This window comes from Eutrigla gurnardus (assembly GCF_963514095.1).
Source record: "Eutrigla gurnardus genome assembly, chromosome: 5".
Classification (NCBI taxonomy): domain Eukaryota; kingdom Metazoa; phylum Chordata; class Actinopteri; order Perciformes; family Triglidae; genus Eutrigla; species Eutrigla gurnardus.
In genome coordinates, this window is record NC_139919.1 from 9,574,941 (window position 1) to 9,594,227 (window position 19,287).

At 42.1% G+C, this 19,287-nt stretch overlaps 1 protein-coding gene across 1 annotated transcript in view; it reads right to left on the reverse strand.

The window, feature by feature from the left end:
* The window catches only part of fat2 (FAT atypical cadherin 2), a 108,508-nt gene that overhangs the window by 15,602 nt on the left and 73,619 nt on the right, over nt 1–19,287 (reverse strand). Inside the window, exons 21-25 of the mRNA XM_084009744.1 lie at nt 17,339–17,939; nt 16,569–16,769; nt 12,358–12,515; nt 3,729–4,182; nt 244–397 (exon numbers count right to left, since the gene is read on the reverse strand). Of these exons, the coding sequence (XP_083865870.1) occupies nt 244–397; nt 3,729–4,182; nt 12,358–12,515; nt 16,569–16,769; nt 17,339–17,939 (1,568 nt within the window). The remainder of the gene's footprint in view (nt 1–243; nt 398–3,728; nt 4,183–12,357; nt 12,516–16,568; nt 16,770–17,338; nt 17,940–19,287) is intronic.

Sequence of the window (19,287 nt, forward strand, 5' to 3'; positions counted from 1 at the left end):
ATGAACATCATGCTGTATTGAAGACTTGAAACGAGAGACCATAAACTGATGTTAACAATATTTACTGAGTTAATAAATCATGTATACATGTTTTCAGTCAGCTTCTAAAGCAGCGTTTTATTGACTTTTGTAAGCTAAAACTCCCCAGTGCAACCACAGTGATCCAATATTTACAGCTTTTGCTCAGCAGTAGAAAAACTCCTGCATGGAAGAAAAGTGAATTCATAAAATATGTGTGTTTACCGTGCGTCGGTGTTGTCCAGCGAGCAGTTGCACATGTAACCGTGAGCCTTGGGCACACACACCCTGCCGTGGGCACACGGCTGGGAGGCACACGGGTTGTCAGCCAGCTCACAGCGGGCGCCGTGGAAGAGTCCGACACACTTGCAGTGCAGCTCTGCAGAGTAAATCAAACACACCCAGAAGTCTGAGACAAGAGCAAGTGAGCATCAGGTTTGCCCTCCAGGCAATAAATAATCAAAGCAAAGGTCAAGCTGACCTCGGCTGGGAACTTGAGAATGTCTTTGTTGTGTTTTTGACCATTTATCCACTGAACAGAATCACAGAAACATCAAACGTCTTGCAGCTACTAAGGCTGTTAGAAAAGGTTTCACAAAACATCAGCAGTCAACATCATGTTTTGTCATTTGCCCAGAATCAAAAGTGAGAACTTTTTTTCTTAAATCCGCCGATTTGCATTGAAGTCCAACTATCACAAGAGCAGAAAACCACATGGAAGAAGGAAACAGACCAGATTTACACCCACAAGAGCTTGAAATGGACGAGAATGCAATGTACCGGGTGTAACGGTACATTTTCAGAACGTGTCCTTCTCCTTGCAGCGTTCAGGCTCCTCCCTCTGCAGATTCATAGCCTGTCAAAGTAATAACTAATGCTATTGTGTGTGTATCAGTGCACACATGTGACAAAACTCCATCGAATACAATACAAAAGGAATTACAGAATTTAATCATATGGTCAAAATGCTTGAGATGTGCCTTCACACCTCTGTGACGCACAAAGTTACGGTCCATTTCAGGAATGATCTCGTATGATTACAATTTCAGACATACTTTTGTTATTTATTTTCTATTGACAATATGGCAGTATTTGAGTGCCTCAACTGTTAAAATAAGAGTCATGGCCATTTATCAACTAATGTTTATCATTTTAAAAATAAATGAACAAAATGTTTTTCTTTCTTCTTTGTGTTTTCCCTGTTGTACTGAACACATAGCGAGCAGTGACCCAGAAACGGGATGCACCGAACCGTGAACGTTGTGTATGGTTACACCCGGACATGCAACGCAACACGGACACAAGCTGCTTTCTGAGGAAGGGACTTCACTCTCATCCCCATGTTATCACTCTCCATTTTTTAAACTCATTTTTTAAATGTGAACATGTGCAAGAAGAAGAAGAAGAAGAAGAAGAAGAAGAAAGTTACACATTGGTTTCTTTCTTCACATGCCTTTTTTCTATCTCAGGAAACTAAGTTGATGCCTTTGAAAAACAATATGGGACAACTTGATATTCTACAGCAAGAATAAAGAATCATACACAAGCTTTATTGTTTTGCTACCCGTCTGATCACATTTCCTTGACCTGGAAGGATCTTGTGGGAAATAATATATATTTGTTGTTGGAGTTTGTGCCTGAAGCCCAAATGAAATGTGATTTGACGTGATGATGAATTAAATCCTGAGAGAAGTCATACCTGGCTGTAACCTTGTGTCCTGTGTCCACGGGGCTATGGTGAACATTTCATATTGTACTGAAGGAGAATAAGAAATTATGCAGTTCAGTGACCTAACAGCTTAACTTGCGGTGGAGAAATACGAACAGGCTGCAGGCTTTTGATAACGGCTTTGGGGTTCGTTTGTTTACTCTGTTCGTCCAAAGCATTGAGATCTCTGTCTTCTCTAGCTTTCTATTTTGTTTCATATCCACCTTCATAAAAAAGAAGAACATATTGCCTGCGGTTTGCGCCACAATCTCACAGAGATTCATGAGAATAATAGCATCTTAAAGCTCCTGGTCTTTTAGCTGTAAAATGGCAGGTGTCCTTATCAGCTGCTATTCTAAATAAAGAATAAGTCAAGCCATCAGGGGTCCGTTTCACAAAGCAGGGGTCCGTTTCACAAAGCAGGTTTAGTGAAAACCTTGAGTTAGTTAACCCTGAGATGAGGGAAACTCTGGTTTTTCGGTTTCACAAAGCCAGTTCAGCATAACTCTGAGTCAGTTACCCGGGTAACATACTCCTGAACCTAACCTGCTCGCTAGCAGGTTTGCTTCCACAAACCCTGAGTTTCTCCCTACATGTCTCCGCCTTTTTCCTGAATCTGAACCAACTCTGAAAAAAATGTGCCGTCCTTTCATCGTCAACCTAATCGATATGGAAATAAAAGTGATTCTAGCAGCTTTGCGTCGGGAGAGAATTTTAATTACCTTTCCTTTCAATCACATTAGATATTATCTAAACAATATTCTCTGACATTTTCAACATTTCATATCGCGGACATAATCCGCAACCAGATTCTTTGCGGTGGTAGTGTTTTTGCGAACGGGAGATTTATGAAATGTTTAAGTAGATTCCTGTGTTGAAATACCTGCTTATATTTACTGTTTAATATGTGAAATATGATTAAAAGCATGTGCCTCAGTCAACGTATTTGCGCAATATTCTTATGCTTAATTTTCAACTGAAGCCACTTTCTTTCTGTGCCTGGGGGGATAACACCCAATGAAAATGATCATTTATTCATTGCGCTACCTTATGAACTACGGGCATTGAACCACTGTCACCTGCACCATAGGCAGCGTTGCTAACCGTTACCCCACAGTGTCACTCTGCAAAGCTGAAAATGAACACTTATTACCTTTAGATCAATCGACTGTTTCATTCAGTTATACACATTAGATCGGGCAGTAATTGTCTGCCACGCTAACTATCGCTACTTTGCTGCAGTTACGTTGCTCCGCTTTCTCAGGATGAGCTCGTTTTCTACATAAATACTCAGTAATATCTAATGACGCTCTCCCCGTTGCCATGGTGAATCTTAGTATCGGAGCTCCATTGATGATGGCTTTATAGAGTCGGCAGGCACGCGCGTAACTCAGAGTTTACATACTCAGTGTTGAATGAACTGATTCAAAACCGCTGTTCTGAAACTGAAAACTCAGAGTTGCCCATCTCAGAGTTGGTCAACTCAGAGTTCAGGGTTAGGTTCAGAGTTTGTTGAACCTGCTTTGTGAAACGGGCCCCAGATGTCCTCTTTTATGATATATAATGCAAACAAAAAAATTAATAATACCGGCAATAAGCATAAAGGGACAAGAGTCTGATAAGAATTTCGAGCTGAATGAATCTTCCGAGGCTTGTCCTGACTGACAGGGTGAACTGCAGCTTCAACAATTTGTGAGATCATATAATGCTAGGAAACTGAAATACTTCCTTTTTCTTCCGTGTGTAGTAATAAGAACCTGGCATTACTGACTAACAGGGGTCTAGCTGAGAGTTCTGGGCCCTGATCCTCATGAAGCTGGTATTAATCTTTATATTAGAGTCTTAGAATGTCTACGGCTGATATCTCCCAAACTAAGCAACTCACGCCAATACAATCTAGATTGATAAATAGCACTGACTACAGGTAAGAGGTATGTATTTTTGATTTTGGGGTGAACTTTCCCTTCACGTTTTAGTCAAACGGCATCTTCAGTGCACTCACCTCCGCTGGCGTCCTCCTCACAGAGTCCTTCGTTCTGACAGGGGCTGTTGTCGCAGGCTCCCGCCCTGCTGCAGCACTGGTAAACCCCAAACACCCTCCTGCTCCCCGGACCAGACCACTCCGTCGTGTCACCCACTCGAATTGGCTCCCCGTTGAGCTCCAGGCCCTCCAGGCAGCCGATGAAACGATGCGGATGCTGGTGGACCTCCATAGCGGAGTCCTGAGTTAAAGAAGAGAAGAGCAAAGCACCATGGGAGTGCATCATCCGGCACGGGTCGGTCAGGCTGATGAAGGCTGGATGCTGCTGGTCCAGGGTCAGTCTCAGGGCGCTGGAGTTGACCTCCAGCAGGACGCTGTGCCACCTGCCGTCTGACACCGGATCCGATCTGATCAGTAAGGAACCCGGGGAGGTGTTTCCACAGCTGTATCTGAACTGCAGCTCTCCATCCGCCAGCTGAGGAACACAGATGACGGTCAGTTAGAAGGTAGGGCTGGTGATATGGTCTATTCATGCAGAAATCATTCCATTGATCAGGCTCCGTTTAATGGATGTAGCTCATTACTCCATGATCCCTAACCGGGTTTTACAGGACAGTCACCAACACTTCCATGTTAACGTGACCGACCGCCTCCTTAATCCCTGTACAAACCACTGCATACTGTTAGAACTGTGCTGTTGTTTCTCGAGCCAGCGCTTACAGTTGCAAAGGGTGAACACACTTCATCGTAGCAGACATTTGATCTCACTGCCGAGTAGCACACGGATCCTCAAAACAACAACAGTGAGGCGAAGATATTTGTTGAACCACACTAAGACTCTCAGGATGCCCACCGGGAACGCAGTCAACCAAAGTCGTCTGAATAAGAAATGTCTGTGCTCTCCCAGCGAAGAGGGAAGATAATGCAACGTTAATAATGTAACTTAGTTTCAGCTATAGTTGTGTTTCACGGTATAACGGCAGCCTGGGAGGGAGAGAGCAAGAGAAGAGCAACAAAATGATATGTGACGATTTCTATTTCGCTCATTTAATACACTTCACGTACCACTGGGCATTTGGAGATTTTTAGGGATTGGATGGCGAGCACTTCTGGTCAAGAAACTCCCTTTTTGTCAATATACGTAGGAAAGGCATATGTCCTCTGAATGTCCTTGGCCTCTAGTTGGTGGTTGTAAAGTTTCATGAGGTTGCGATTATCCTAGAGGTCATATAGTGACTTCAAGAAATTGTCTCAATGCGGAGCGCCTACGATGGATCCACAAGAGTCTCAGCAGGTCACGCCTGCTTAGGGTCCCATGGAGTCATTTTCAAATACACAATTATTAACTCCACAAAGTGGGCGTCTTTTAAAGGGGACACTCGAGGGCACCTACAGAACCCATTGTCAACTGGAGGTCAGAGGTCAAGGGAGCTATTTCAAAATCAATGCTCGTTTTCCCTTGCTTGTGTTCAGACAAGCCAGAATGACATGAGATGGTATTGATTCCTTAGGTTTTCTAGTTTCATATGATTCCAGGAGATTGAGCCTGCCACAGCCTCTTAAGGCCGGGATGTCGGCTGAGACTCTGAGGTGTTCAAGGAAAAGACGATATGGCTTCATGTCAAGTGAGATGAGATCGACTGGCCACTTATCAGCTATGTAGAGGCTCAAGATGAATCCTTACTCACCTTACGTGAACTCCTTTGTCTTTTTCTTTTATCAGAATGAGCTTGTAGGATATTGGGAGGGAAGAGCTTAGATATTTTAGGTTATTTGTGTTGCTTATTAAAAAAATATAACTGCCAATTAAATTTAACATACTTTGTAATCCATTTAAATTGATTCAGAGAAAACGCTCAGCTAATAGTGTTTTGTCGTGTGTTATTCTAGGTCATAATCACTAAGCACTGTGTTGTTTTCATGAACACAATCACATTGTATCAGTATACTGTGTCCTCAACGTTAACCTTCTGATTTAGCTGAAGCCACACAGGTGTTAACACAAACTCAAAGTTTACATCCACTTGCTATAATTCAACGTGTTATTTGTTATTGTGTTGTGGTGCATGATGTATCGATCTCTTTGTTGAATCATAGCAATTATTTACTGGTGTAATTATTTCCCAGGAGCCATCATTTCGGGAGTTTGCAGATGTCCTGATTAAAAGTGCTAGTTATTAATTGTTGTCATGATGTACTCAGGACTGTTGAAATATAATCAAATCAATTCAATTCATTTTTAAACCTGCACAACCACCAAACTGTATCTTTTTACATAAAATCAGTGTTGCCAGCCTGGTGGAGGGATAACAAAACACTGTATGAACTCTGAATTACAGGTTCAATGTATCAACATAATAAACCTTGAAGTTGTTAAACAATAGATTCAAAAGCTAAATTCCACACTATACCAAAAACACCTTCAGCTACACTACAGTTTTTTTTCCACATTCCCATAGGAGACTGCAGGCATGAAGAATATGTTGACAAGCCTTTTGTGTTTTAAATAAAATCTATTATTGCTGTCAGCTCTCCATGTTGTCCATGTTACACCTGAACAACAGCACACACACAATGTCATCAGCAGGAGCCCAATGTTTCTGCACAGTCAGCGTTCCCACAAAACTAACAAGCCAGCAACTTTTTTATTTTATCTATTCATGTTTTCTTAATGTAAAGGAAGACTCCTCATATCTCACCATACCATATACAGACGGAGTGTGTATTTTGCAAATTGCTAAGCATCAACACCACCGGACACTAAAAACCGTGATGCATTATTGATCTGCGTTGCCGCTGCTTATTGGATTGATGCAGCAGGATGCGCTCCTCTCCCTTTTTTTGCAGATGCATTTTCTTTCTCTGGGTTTTATTTGTCTGCTTTGTGTAAAGCTCTTGTACATCCTGGACAGGCTGCTCAGCGCTCCGGCTCTGCAGGGCGTCCTCCACGCCATGCTGGTTGGCTTTCTGTTTCTGCCAGAGGTTTGGGTTGGACTCCCTGCAGCTCAGGACGATGTACACTACCAACCCGAATGATTTATTTTGTAGGGACGGGCCAGCTAAATTCTCTACTTGGATTAATGACAGCACAGAAGGGGAGGGAGATGAGGGTTGCTCTGGCTCTGGCTTATCATGGGAAGATACTGAAGTGCTGGCAGAGGAACAAGTGAAAACCTGGAGACATCTGAGGCACATGTTGCTTGTCTTTTAATCTATTTTACATGTCATGGTGTAGCTTCGCGTGTGATTTATGGTGAAAATTTGAAGAGAGATGGCACAGTTTGACGCACTGCTGATTTTACAGTATCAGCACAGCCGACATGGTGCCGGCACAGTGTCAAATCAAACTCCACGGGGACCGGAGCTCTACAGCATCAGTGCTTCACGGCTCCATAAATCACCGACCCTGAGCACAGATGCAAACGCGGCATCCTTCCTGCACGGAGCTTTAATACTGGCGGGCTTCACTCGTGTGTGTGTGTGCTGCTTGGTGTGTGAGAAATGTGAGTACTCACACACGTATTACATGGAGAGCACAGAGGAAGCAGCGCTGCACCTCTGCACTCACAAAAGCTGTCTCTTTGAAGCTGGTTTTTGTGATCATTGTGAGTCCCTTCTTGGTCTCTTTGAGTGACATTTTAAGGTGAAGGCCAGGTGGGCCCTGGGCCTGTGCCTGGGCCTGGTCGGCCGGTTCAGTAATCCGTCCATTACTCCAGTTATGAACTAAGTGAAGGAACTCCAGCTGTTGGAAGTTGAAGGCACACACAACTTTTAAACTGATGATTTCTACTTTATTTAAACAAAAAAATCATAATCCTAATGAATAAATGATATAAATATATAATCTGGTCTCTGTAACAGCTTGAACTTGAGTAATTCATGTTTTGTGAATAGCGTCTGTCTAATTCAGTGAACTAATTACGTGGGAAATCGAGCTTCATTACGTGAATGTAAAAGCCCTGTAAATCCAATGTTGCCACAACGCAGTCCTGTTCACTGCTGTGCCACATTGTCCTCAATCATCTAATAAGTGAAATGACAGCTAAAGCAAGCTCACAGTGGACGCGTCGTTACAACACGTCTACCTAATGACAGATCACTATCGCCTCACCGCATACATCATCATCATATCACCAGTGCTGGAAACAGGAATATGAATGGACTGCTTGCATGATTAACATGTGCATGCACACACAGGAGTTAAGTGTTCAAGCTATACCTGACTATCCTGTACCCTTGAGCAAGACATGTTGCTCCTTTCCTGGCTGAACAAAGGCTGAACCGACATGAAAGCCAATCAGTTTGTGTCGCTGCAGCGAGCATGACGGAGTGTTGGTCCACTGATTCCACACCAGTGTGAATCTACATCGCTGTTCACCATCGTGTCTTCAAACTGCTCCGCTGTTGAGCTGCCACTTATCAAGGACGGCGTTTTCCTTCCACTGACAAGTCACCTTTACTTCCGCTCAGCTCACCACGGCAGCTTTTCATTCAAACCGCAGAGATTTCCATTTCAAAGACTTCGGGTGAGACGTGTGCAGTGCAGACATAAAAGAGAATTAGCAGCAGTAAATAGGTCAGAACTTTAATGTGTGTGTTTTCTTTTCAAAGAAGTGTGTCAGACGGAGCATACTGATGAGATTTGGTTTCTGAGCAGCCACTGAGATTCACGGCAGCTCGTGTCTCGAGGGGAACGAGGCGCACAAATAGCGTCTTGTATCTCCAGGAAGTTTCTCTGAAGACATCGCAAAGAGCAGGCGAGGGACTTCTCAGATGACCACGTTAAGAAATTCCTTTTGAAGCCATTTCTGCTCACAATGAATCAGGCAGGGATCCATTCTTGTATGTGTGAGCTGAGGACCAAAACCCAGGAGGAAGTACCTTGGGAAAGAGTGAATGCTGCTTTTGAAGTTATGCGAGAATCAAAATGATTGAATATTCTGCCCGAGTGCCCACGGATGTCACACAAATGAGAAGAGCCAGCATCCCGCATTTCAAGTCCTTATCAAGCCTTTTTTTTTTTATCTGTTTGGGGAATTATTCATGTCGCTCAAAGAATACAACAATTCATCATTCTCTTTCAATGTGTCCATATCATATCGTACAGCAGACCTACTGTAACTCCCGGATGTATTTTCCAATCCCCGACAATTCCCCAAAAAAGCATGTCAGGGACTCTTGAGGATGACACATTTTTCACGAGGAATCCTGCAGAAGTCTTGTTTCCTCAGTGAGTCTTTTGAGGGAAAAGGGCAACACGTGCTGCGTTCAGAGCAAACAGTCGTCACAACTCCAGTTAAAAGGGCATTGATGAGCTGATTGTGCTGGAAAAGCAGGAATAACGAACCAGATGTGTATCGCCGGCTTCATAATCATAACCTCAGATATTCAATCAGGCATTTAGCACACATGCAACGATCTGCCAGAGATAAAGGTGAAGCATACCTGATAGACTCCAACATGTGATCACCTGCACCGTTTGGCAAGAGAGTAGCAGCAGCAGGGTTTGGACTGTTTCTTTATATGAATAAAATCACTAACAGGACAACAAACATTTCACAGGGAAGACGGGCACGTGGTCTGAAATGTCAGCGTTGCCACAATAGAGCAAGTTGAATTCAAGTCTCAGGGTGTCAACGTGTGTGTGTGATTCTGACAGCATTGACCCACATACGCAGCAGAGTGTCCTGTTATTCTGGGATCTGCCTTTGGAACACACAAAAGTCAAGACTCACCAGATATTATATATTTAGGTGAGGTTGGGTGTCTTTATTAGAACCCAAGGGTAAATTTGTTGCTCCGTCAGTTTTCAGCCGTTCAAGGAGACAAACCTAGGTTAACATAAGTTAACATAGGTTAAAATATGACATCCTGATGACTTCATAAGACTTCAAAACAAATACTCTCAAACATGCCTATTCAGCAGACAGCAATAGAGCATAGTACATCTATGACAAGTGCTTCACCCCCATAAACCCACTGCTCAGACAGGAGCCTGGCGTTCTCGATGTTTCTATGGATGAGGTTCATCCCTCGTACCAGTTTTGTTTAAAAGCACAATCGCTGCAGGTACAAAACCGCTCTGTAGCGCTTTGTTCTTCCCTTAGGAACCGCATGACGATGGCCAGAGTGGAGGAGCTCATTCCCATGCCTACCCATGTAAAGGGTGGGAACCGTCCAGAGAAATGGCCCTGTGCTTTAGCACTGACAGGGTGAGTTGAGGCTCACCTGTGAGTCTACTGGCCAACTTTATGACTTGGTTGAGGGAGTTTTTATCCCGCAGAGACAAACTACCGAACCAAGACACATGGGAAAACACAAAGCAGATTTAATAAAAGCTTGACAAAAGAGTGTCAGCATGGTTAATACGCCAATATCAATCTTAATACGGGACAATTTTCTAAGGCAAGACCAACGCTGGTGACCTTTCTTGCAAACTGCCTCGCAATTTTGGTTAAAAGTCAATTTGTAGTCAATGACTGTCCAAAGGTATTTATAGTTGTCAACACACTGCACAGGCTGACCTTTGATAATTGTAGGGTAGCTTTCTAAAATCAATAATCATATCCTTTGTTTTAGATAAAGTGAACCATCACAGCAATTTATAAAATCATTAACAACTGGGCCATGGCCTAACTCGTTGTTTAACAGGCTGACAATTCATCTGCAAATTTCAAAATATGCCATATTTATGTGGCACTTGTCCGTATAGAGGATAAAAAGTAAAGGTGAGGGGACACAGCCATGGGGAACCAGAAGAGGAGCAAAGAGACTCAAATAAAATGCCATTTACCCTCACTCTGTGATCTTCCTGTTCCAAAATCCCAAATCCAAATTGAATACATTTAAAAGCAAATGTGGCACCTGTGCTGATCTGAGCTCATAAAATATTGGCACGTAAGCCACATCAGTGAGGTAGATATACACTATGTTTCAAATAATTATGCACAAATCATTTTTGTTTCCTCAGTCAATAGAATTAAGCATTTTTTCTAATATTAAATTCTAATAATAAATTAGTGTCAAACAACAACATCTGAAAATTAGGTTTAATTTCTCTGCAGCAGCAATGCACTAAGAGCAAAATAAATGACCTCCCAGCTCAGGAGAGAAGAAAACTAATATTTACATATCCTTCAAATGGTTGAAAATAATGTTTTATTGTCCCATTAGTTGTCATTTAATTGCTGCATTAACCTCATTAACCTGAGCTGTTGTGACATTTCAGCTGACAGATAGGGAGGAGACCTTCATGTGTCATGTGTGAACAGAACAAACACTGACGTGGAGGAACATCTTTTCTTCACTGGGTTTTCCTTGAACCAGTTTGAATGAATGCTGCCGTGTTGCTGGGAGGCTCACACACTGGTGGGAATAAACCGGCACTGCGTAAATGTTGACTCCATCCACGTTCTATTCAAATAAACACAATGTGGATGTCAGCCACCTCAAAGTAAATCTGTCTCAGTGTACACTAAATGTATTTGATTTCCGCTGCTTTAGGTCGCCTTTCTGACTGGGAGCTCAAACCAGTATTATAGAGAGCATATATGCTTTCATCACAGCCGGGATTAACTTGCAGAACATAGCTGGTCTACCGCTGCCTCCATCACTAAACTCTGGTAGTCCCGTCTGCTTCCCCAAACCAAACATCGTTATAGTTGCTCTGACTATGACTTCAAGTGCCTCATAGCTCCACATACGGGGCTAGAGGGCCTCTTCATCATGTTTTATGAGGGACGAAGTTTATAAAAGGCTAATAATGCCAAAAAAGAAGTATTTCAAACGAAATAAAAACATTCAGCTGAAATAGCTCATATTTTTTCCTGTTAATGTATGACTTTGATCTAACTACACATTACCATGAAATAATCTTTTCTCTCTCATTGGAAAGTGAGTGCAAAGGTTTCAGTACAAATGAGGACATTTTGATAAGCAGCAACGTGACATTGTGTATTTTATGAATGCTTTAGCACTCAACAGTTTTTAGTAACTTTAGTAAATGTCCCAGATGTGGTCCGATGTGTGAATACACTGGGAACGCTACTGGGAATCGACAGAGTGTCTACAGAGTGATATAAAAACCTGGAGAAAATGATAATACAAATGAGTTGAAACTGTGAGCTGAAATGTATAAATGCAATCAGATTGTGGGTTTAATGCTTCAATGCTAACGTTTTATCCTCCAGCACTAATGCGGGGAGCCCAAAGGATTTTCCAAGACAATACCCACCACAGCCTGTTCACCCTGCTGTCGTCTGGCAGAGACACACAAGTCGCTCCACCAACAGACTTCAGAGCAGCTTCTCTCCTCAGGCTGTGAGACTCCTCAATCCATCCTCCACATACAATACAGCTGTGGTTTGGGTTTTTTTGTAGCAAAATGGGATGCATTTCACTAAATGACCCCTGTAACCTTGTACATGGAAGAAGAACCTGAAACCAGTACATGTACTCAGTCACAGATCACCAGCGGACTGGCTTCATTCGCCACATGTCAGATCACTAATGTGGATTTGGAACAAGCTACGACACAACAGCTGCAGGATGACAGAAGAGAAATAACACCCAGTGACAGCATGGAAGCTGCATCTGTGTATAAACGTCAGTGAATCAGGAACCAGAAGAGGAGTACATCCTGTTTAAATACCTGTAGGCGCCCCCAGTGGTTGGTGCTGTTGGTGGACATGATGAGGCCCTGCTCCTCCACAGTCTTGAACCTCAGTGACAGTCTGAAGTCCTGCTGGTCTTCATCCATCCCGTGTAGGTACTTCAGGTAGGATTCACCATCAAACCTCACTGCAGACTCTGAAACAAACACAGCGTATAGCTCATAGCTCAGAGCTAAAGTAAGAAAGAAAGACTGAAGGTTGTGCTTTTACTTCCCATCGATGATCTGGAAGTTAGCTAAGCGTTAATTTTTTACTTTTTTCATACTTTCCCCCCCACAAAAATAAAATCATCGGCTCAAAGGAGATGTGAACATGCGTAGATGTGTTCAACCAGTGGATTCAGACACGTTCACTTCCACACTACTAATCATTCACATTCATCTGTTGCAGTCCTTCATTTTAAATACATAACTGGCATCATTTTGGTGTTAGTATTATGAATAAATAATACCAAATGCTTGTTTAGTCTGAATTCATGGTTTTATTTGGATTGTCAATTTGGACTTCGGAGACATCGTGAGAAGCTTTTCCTATTTGTGGACAGTTTATACACCAAACAATTGAGTGAGCCGCTGAATCTTCATTGTAAATAATGACCAGTTGCATCCCTCTTCCCATGCATCCATTTTTATCTCTCTGCATCTGGTGAATAACACACAAATAAAGATGAACTTCACGTGGTTCATATATATTTTTGTGGTTCATATTTATGATAACAATTTGAAGTTGAAAGTTTAAGACAAACTTTGGACAATGTGTTTGACAAGCTTTCAAGAAACAACATTATAATAATGTATTGCCACTTCAAGCTAATTGTTGTAATTTCTTTAGAGGAGATTCACTGAGGCAGGATGCTGTCCTTGGGTACCAAATATTCTCTGCAAATCAAATTTTGAGTTTTTTTTTTATTTTTTATTTTTATTAAACTCTGAAGTCTCTCCAGTGGGTGGAACTAGACAAATTAGAAATTCTTGTTCATAACGTTTTTGTGATCTCCAACTTCAAACAACTTAACAGCTTTCATGTTCCAGCTCACGGCCACGGGATTGAAAGAAAAGACTTTAACTTTAAAAAAAAAACATTTTAAACTTGATCAATCCCAGAGGCAGCTGGGTTTTTCCACCTTCACTTGCCACTGACGTGATAACTGAGTCTGTTGATGAAACATGGTGTAAACTGAATGTAACATGTGACCTCCCATCTGACAGACCAGACTGCAAAGAAAGAGAAAAACATCTTTTTAAACATCTGTTTGATCTTTTTTAACTGGAGAATTGCCAAAAGCTGGAGCACCAAAATGCCCAAAGCCAAAAAAGTAGAAGATAATAATTGGAGACCACTCTGGAAGAAACGGAAGCATAAACAGCCGGAACACGAGAGGAAGGACTGAATGAAGGAAGTGAATTCATGAATGGAGGAACAGCGATGATTCCAACAGCAAACATGAGTTTACAGACAGAACTTTGTTTTTTTTAGTGTTTGGGAGACTTCAATGATGCCTGTGGGAAGGTTCAGGAACAACAAGTTCCCAAAGTCTGCTGCTCAGAAGAAAACACACTTTCTTCTGTTTTTATACCTTCTGCTCCACTCTGCTGTCCGAAGCAATTAAAAACAAACACCTGTTTGTCTGTGTGTCACCAGTTACAAACCAGTAAACAAACAAAACAAATGATGCTGTAGAAAGACTTCAATGGTCAATCAACTTCCCACAAAAACACAGAACAAAGAAATACACTTGAAAATGTGATGAAAAATACAGAAAGAGCAACTTTATAATCAGACTTTGCATGATTAAAAAGGTCAAAACCTCTGCTTGTATAATTACCTTTGCCACTTTTTATAATTGTTTTCTACGACGGCGTATCAGGGCCACTGTCGGAAAAACCACCAAATCAACAAACACCCATAAAATGACAATTTGGCCCTTGTAAAATTAACCAACAATAACCATCAACAGCCATCACCCTAAGGACCTTAGCAAAGTGTTGTCACACGTTGCGATGGATTAATTAGAAAGATAAAAGCGACATTCATGCAAATTTGCTAGTTTTAAAGTCGCAAATTTGCCACCTTAAAACTAGCAAATGGGCCACTTTATACTAGCAAATTTGCGACTTTAATCTCAGATTATTGCCCATCTCTCTCAGCTCCGTTTTTATTTTTCCCAACAGTGGCCCTAATACGCGTTGTAGTTTTCTGATAGTGATTTTTGGGGGCTGCAACTAATTGTTGTCACAGATTACTCTGTTTAGAAGGATTTCTTTGAATTAACTGAGTGATCTTTGTTTAAAATGCCCAGAATTAAAAACTACTGAATAGTTTGAAGCAAATTCAAATTTGAAAAATGTGTTTTTTGAAAAAACAACATTTTCACTGCAGTGAAAGAACGGTTTGCTCTTCCAATAGTCACACACTTAGAGAGGCAGCACAGACGAGTTATATCCATCGAAGAAAGTTGATTTAATCAAATAAAACTAATTTAATCAGAGGAATCAATTTATTCAGATTGAGAACTTTGTTCAAGGATTGTTTCTAGGCTGATGACAATGTTGAATGTCTTCACTTGAAACAACCTCAATGGAAGTTTTAAATGTTAAAAAGAAAGACATTTGTACAGTTGTGGTTATCCGAAGTAAAACTGAATTTGCCTCCAATATTGGAACAAAGTGTCATGTAACACCATCGATGCTGCGTTTAAGTCACGGCTGTTTTCTTGCCTGTCCTGCAGCCTCACACGCCATCTCCTTATCGCCCGACGCCAGACTCTCTTAAGAGTAAAGAGGGAGCCAATATAGTCAAAATATGGCGGCGATAACACATTCAGAGGATGTTTCAGAGGGAAGAAGACAGGCTGATAATGAGTGTATATGGTGGAGAGCCCCTAGCTGACTCTGTCCTCAAACCACTAATCCTCACAGGAATTCCAACACGAATCAGTAGGAACGAGCCGCCAAGGTGGCGCTGCCGCTCGCCACCACTCGCCGCCACTCGCCGCTTTAGATGTTCTGACGGCTGTGAGAGGAGATCCTGAGGACCAGCATTCACACCAGACATGTTCTGAGTGATTTCTATGAAAACGTCATTTCACTGTGTTTTAACAGATAATAAGAAAAAGAATCTTTGATCTCTGGCAGAAACAGATATCTTCATCGAGTTCCCTTGGAATACCAAAGAGGATTAAATCTGACGGAAGTCTTGGAACTTCCAGAACTGAAAGATACATTTTTTCTTTTCCCATTCCACAGTAGAAACACCAGAGAGGCTATTTATCTATTTGTTATTTGTCCTCAACCCCCCGACAGACATGTCGATGTCGCCTGGTTACCTAAACTCTCCAAAAGCAGCTCGCTTCCACAGACCCTGAAGTGGCCATGCTGCAAATGTCACCCTTCCAGTGTGTAGTGTTGGGGAAAAACAGATACAAAGTATGGTGATATTTTGCATGGCAATGTTGTATTCATACAACATTGCCATGCAAAATATCGCCAATATCACCATTCCAACACGGATGCCAAGTATTGATCTATTAATATTGCAAATACAAATTCAATCTTTTGGTAGCAATTCGTTATGTGTAAAGTCAGCAGGATTGGCAAAAACCCATTTAGCTGAGATAAAATGAGTGAAAACTTTAGGTAATAAATCACAATATATCTCAGTATATTTTATTGCATTACTGCATAATGTTTATGTCATGTCTGGTGATGGTGTTCATACTCAAAAACACAAAAATGTGAGTGAGTAAAAACTAAGACTGCACTTTTGAGTTTGCTGTTATTATTGTCCACAAAAAAAATGGAGGAGCTGTAGAGCAGCAAAAGATGAAAAAGTTGCAGATGGTGAAAGGAGGAGTTCTTCCCATTTATGTTAGTACTTTGTCCTCTAATTGCTTTTTTTTAATCTTTTTTTAATGAATTTGTTTATCTTGCTTTGAGCCTTTCAACGGGCCACTTCTCCTGCACGTGCTTCCATTTTATATTTGTTGTACATCATCTTTTATCATTCTTGTGCTTTTATGTAGACACTACAAATGCATTTTGAAGAGTCAGTTATTCCATTAGGATAGAGTAAGACATCTCAGAACCTCAAAACTCATAAAAGGCTACGGCTTCCTGTCTGGTTCCCGTGCTCACATCAACACCCACGTGCACACTCCCTCATTAGGCCTCTAAAGCACAGACAGACGTACCGTTACAGGGGCAGACGCTCTCCCAGGTGTGTTGTGGGGTGATGTAACCGGCTCTGGCAGTGGTGAAATGGCTCAGTCGTTCTGCTGTCAGGCGGACGGCGTTCCTGCAGCCTCGCGGTGGACAGCCACTACCCAGACACCCGTTGTGGCTCACCCTGAGGATGCTGAGGCCCAGAGAGTCCTCGATGTCCGATATAATACCTACATCAAAGAGATCCGGGTTTCAGAGCTGCACCTCCAAAGGGACTCTTCATCTCACAGCGATTACTGGACTTACTCCGTGTCCAAACTAATGGCTGCCAAAATTCATCTCAAAGAGTCCCACTCTATTGAAGAAATGTTCATCACTCTGTATTTCATCCGCATTCATCTTTTGGAATGAGCAATTTCTTTTCCCATTTAAAGCTTATTACTGATGCGTTTTAGGGGCTCAACTGTAATGTTTCAAATCTGGAACTCTAAAGTCATAATTTTTGTAATTTGCATAACATCCACATGAAAACAGGCAAAGTTTTCCTTTAACTTTCTAACTTTCCATCCTTTAAATTAAGTTCCTGTGATTCTAAATCAAAAGTAAAGTAAAATAAATAAATAAACTGATATGAGTGTAGAATTGTATCTTTTGTACATTTCCTTCTTTTTATTATTAAATGTATTGTATAAATCAATCCCAGGATCAGTGAATGTGGTGTGGACACAGTTAAGGCCCTCATTGTGACATTTTAAACCAATTTAAATGGCTCAATATGAATTTTATATAAATTGATTACCTGCGAGTCTGTTTGTTGGCAGGGACTGGACAGGTCCACTCTGGGGCCTCCAGATCAGCAGGGCCTCCAGGACCCGGGTATCCGGTAGCTGCTGCAGGCTGGCCAGGTGGAGCTCCTGTCTGGGTAATCCCAGAGCCTGTCCGAGGCTGCGCTGCAGGCCCCTCCAGTGGTCGGCGAGAAACTCCTCCGGCGACAACCCCACCAGCTGCAGCGTCACGCCGGAGTCCAGTGCCCTCTGGTCGGCTGCCCACACGTGAACTTTGACCCCGGTCCAGACGCTGAACTTCCCATCAGTCACACTGACATTCAGGGAGTAGGAGCCCTCCTTCAAGTTTTCATCTGCCCAGATTTTGCCGTCAGCGAGGTCAACGGAGAACCTCCCCCCGTCTGGGTTCTCTGACACCAGCTTGTAGGTCAGGACGTCCTGCAGGTCCTGGTCTGAGGCGTGGAGCCTGCCAATGACCCGGTTGGCAAAGAGCCCGCTAGAGGTGGTGATGAAGACCTCCAAAGGCACGACAGAGGGAGGATACTTGCTCTGCTCTGTGACATTGATGTTGACCACACAGATGGAGGAGAGGGGAGGGTGGCCGCCGTCCGTCACCTGATGGGTGCATCAAAGATCAGACTGATGTCAGATTTTGTGTTTGTGTTTGTGTTTGCGTGAGATGTTTTCCTGCTACTAGTCTTTGAGCTGAGCTAAGCTAAGCTCTCCGGCTGCTAGCTCGAGCTTCAGCTTCCTACACACAAACTTATTTCCCAAAAGCTGAACTCTTCCTTCAAGGGCTCGTGAGATGATTAATGTGAAAAAAGGAGAAGAGAAGGAAAAGAAAAGAAATATGAAGTTGATTTAATTACATTTATTGCTGTGCTGCAGAGCGTTATTTCTATCCTTAATGAACAGTTTGTGTCCCATGATACTCTAAATGCTGCATATGTGGATTTTAGACGAAGCAAAACTGTACTGAGAAAAATGCTAATTTTTTTTTTGCCACGAAATATCACCTTTCAGCAGTTTTAAATCCAAAAACATTTGTCCAGGCCTAAAAAAAAATCCATGCAATGCAAACCACTATTAAGCATATTCAGCTGTGCTCAAAATGCTTTCAGTTCATTTTTTGAGCATCCCAAAAAGTCATGACCTCATAATAACTTTTTTTATTTCCATTGAAATGAATATGTTTAAGCGGTATATTTTCTTTAGAAAACGACTTCATTTTCATGATACCTGTCTTTATATATATATATATTAGCTCATCAGTGTATCGAGGGTCAGCTTGTGCAGTCAGCTGTATCACTCCTGAACCCCAGCAGGACAGGAAAATTACTGCTACCATTTCCTCTTGTGTTTGCCAGTGTGACTTCCATCTCTCCTGACAGCACTGTCAGCAACACAGCGACAAAAGGTCGCGAGGGGAACTCTGCAGTGCATCAGCGTTTCATCACTGAACCAGGAATACAATAAGCACGTCATGGTTTTTTTCACAGCGAGACAACGTATGAGATTTTCACTTTATCGTCATGAGAGTCCAGCAAGAAACAAACAAAAAAAGATGAAGTTTTGAGACTCTGGGATATAACAATAGACCTCGCAAGCATTAAAAAAACAGTGTAGGAAAATACATGGCAGTGAGGAGCTGATAGTTTGGGTGTTTTGAAATGAGGTACTTCTTCATCGTCAGAGTGACACCAACAGTAGATGGAGAAGCAGCACACAAGCAAAACAAAGTACCTCAATCTGTGAATTTGTGTTGTTGTGTAAATCCCAACTAAAACACTGAAGGCACATAATCACACTAACTAACTAACCAGCAGAGTAGACGTTTCTAGTGGACCAGCAACTCCTGTGTTCTGCCATGTAAAATGACTGTTGTGGTCAAGGTCTGGTGGCTTTGAAGAGAGCACAGATAACGGCCTCGGTTCCCCTGTCAGAAAGGGCCGTCTGATAGCAA